Raw genomic sequence first — 2,541 nt, 5'->3', positions numbered from 1 at the left:
ATATCCGTATTATTGATCTGATTTACTGAATGAAGGATCGGTGTTTCCTGTACACGTTTTCTTTGAGAAAATGTGGTCATTGCTGAAAGTTGGGCTGAGGACAATGCAACTCTGTTGTCGGCGGATGGCTCAAAAGACTCTACTGCTGGAGCAGTGTTTGTTCTAACGGCTGATTGCTCAAACGGTGGTAACGGGGAGTTGATGATAATGACAGCCGCGGGTCTCTGATTGGCACGTTCCTGTGCTTCACTTTGCTCAACGAGTTGATCGAGCTGTGCTGTCCGCGCGTCCTCTTTAGCCTGTACTCTTGTGAGTTCAGCTGATAGGTATTCTCTGTAATGGAGATCCTTCATTTCAAGAGCAAGTCTGTTCTGACTTTCTTTGTATTGAGCACGAAGGTGCTTCGCATTTTCTTCTTGCAACCCGCGGTTCTCTGATATTAGACTTTGCTGAAGTTCTTTGGTGCGATCTGGGAACCCACTGTTAGAAAACATCATTAATAAGTCTCGGCTTTGAGAAGAAGTGATCCTACGCGAGTTAGCTGAAGACTCGAGAGAGCATGGCAGTTCGTTGACTAAGGTAATAGTCTCTTGACTGCGGTGCGGCTCGTTGATGTAGTTCTCCATATCATCCCGCGGATCTCTTACATGCGGATCTTGGGGCTGGTTGCTTGGTTGGAAACTGCTCAGCGGTTGTCCATAGCCCATTAGAACTGACTCCACTTCGGCAATTTGAGCAGCAAGTTTCTTTTGGAAACCGTCTGCTCCGCTTCCAAGGAGCGTGTTCGTTACGTCTCGGAGGAGAGTTTCTCTATCCGGTGAATCTTTTAGTTCGGGCTTTTGGAACTGGTTGTAGATGTATGAATCGAAGTCTTCGATCTTGGCTACCACTGCCTTCATTTGGAAGGTAAGAGATGCCGCGGATCGTAGAGTATTTTCATCACTATCATCTGAATGTTTGATGGTAGGATCTTTGAGAAACGGCAACACGGCCTCGGCTGCAGTAGCGAGCGCTTTGGCTTTTGTAGCTGTTCTCGTGATCTCGGCTTTGGTCGAATCAACAATCGAAGTCACTAATGATTTTGGTTGCGATTTAGACCGAGTTTTGGCACGCATACGAGGCTGCTCTTTTTCCGTTGGAAATGAGCACGCCTTACGGCTTGGTGGTAATGCTGATGTACGGTGGTTAGGATGTCTTAGCATCCTGATGATTGTCGAAGACAGGGGAGTTCAGAAAACTGAAATTGGATAGTGTTAGTGAGAGAAAAGAGTAATGGTCTCTTCGAGTTGGTTAGATATGAGATGATGTTTTTTGCTCCACAGTTCCCAAGTGAGGGGAAAGAAGGTCGTGTTATCTTTCTGAGTTACATCTAATCGTGTTTCCACGATTCCGAATGTGTCCGCGGGGAATGTAACTCAAACTGAACAGAGTGTAGTTGTAAAAAATTTTTTCTTCACCTGTCGGCGCTTAGATCTGGAGTTCCAGATCCGCTACTTATTAAATCAGGTTCAGAGTGGTTCTTCACCTGTCGGCGCTTAGATCTGGAGTTCCAGATCCGCTACTTATTAAATCAGGCTCGGAGTGGTTCTTCACCTGTCGGCGCTTAGATCTGGAGTTCCAGATCCGCTACTTATTAAATCAGGCTCGGAGTGGTTCTTCACCCGTCGGCGCTTAGATCTGTAGTTCCAGATCCGCTACTTATTAAATCGGGTTTAGAGGGGTTTGTGTTGATTTGACACCGGAAAGCTATGAAAACGCCAACCTGTCGGCTGTTTTGACCGTGTTGTATCTCTCTATAGTGCGACATTTGATGATCTTTGTTTTCATACCCGCGGGTGTCAACCGCGGATTTGATTTTGCAAATTATCGCTACCAACTTCCTGCTTTTACCATGTCTACGCGTATCAGATTAATTACTTCTGATACAGACAACCTTCTTCTTCCACAGTCTGTAACTGCCACTTGCAGACATTCTGTCTTTCATCAAAGTCATGTACATAGACTGGTAAAGCAATTGGTTGGGTCTTTTGGGAGTTGACGGCTCTCTAGGATACTATAGTGTCCTGAATATTCCGCGGCTTCGTCTGCCGACAGTGCCATAGTTCAAAGAATCCATGTATCATGTAAATCAACAAGGTCTTGTGTCTCGAAGCTTTTGGCAATTGTCGCTCCTTCGCCATTTGTTGCGAAGTCGTGACGATGACTTTATGCCATTTTTTGAAGCTTCTCGACGGTTTGGTCTTATGATCCTTCAGAAACAGTGGTTTCCGCGGATCTCGTTGTCTTAAAATCTTTCAGAAACTGTGGTTTCTGTCTGATTTTGATGTGATTTTGAATAACTGAGTAATACGACTCCGGAGTGTAGTGGATTTGAGGAAATATTAGCTGATATGAAGAGATGATTTCATTTATAGGGTCATGCCCTCAATTGATCAATGCAAACAGAGAAACCCATTGGAGATAACAAGGTATAACAGATAAAAGACAATCAATATTGATTTAATTATTCGTAGAGAGTGGGCATCTATTCAACCGCGGATT

At 44.6% G+C, this 2,541-nt stretch overlaps 1 protein-coding gene across 1 annotated transcript; it reads left to right on the top strand.

Annotated features, from left to right (window-relative positions):
- Window positions 1-855: 855 nt before the first annotated feature.
- Window positions 856-1,251, top strand: GCK72_012251 (uncharacterized protein; the record flags this gene model as incomplete). The annotated part of the gene is made up of 1 exon (XM_053728958.1): window positions 856-1,251. The coding sequence occupies one exon, from the start codon at window positions 856-858 to the stop codon at window positions 1,249-1,251; it is 396 nt and encodes a 131-aa protein (XP_053583730.1).
- Window positions 1,252-2,541: the final 1,290 nt, after the last annotated feature.

This window comes from Caenorhabditis remanei, chromosome IV, assembly GCF_010183535.1.
Source record: "Caenorhabditis remanei strain PX506 chromosome IV, whole genome shotgun sequence".
Classification (NCBI taxonomy): domain Eukaryota; kingdom Metazoa; phylum Nematoda; class Chromadorea; order Rhabditida; family Rhabditidae; genus Caenorhabditis; species Caenorhabditis remanei.
The sequence above is the reverse complement of the archived record's forward strand: the minus strand, read 5'-3'. Positions and strand labels throughout refer to the sequence as shown.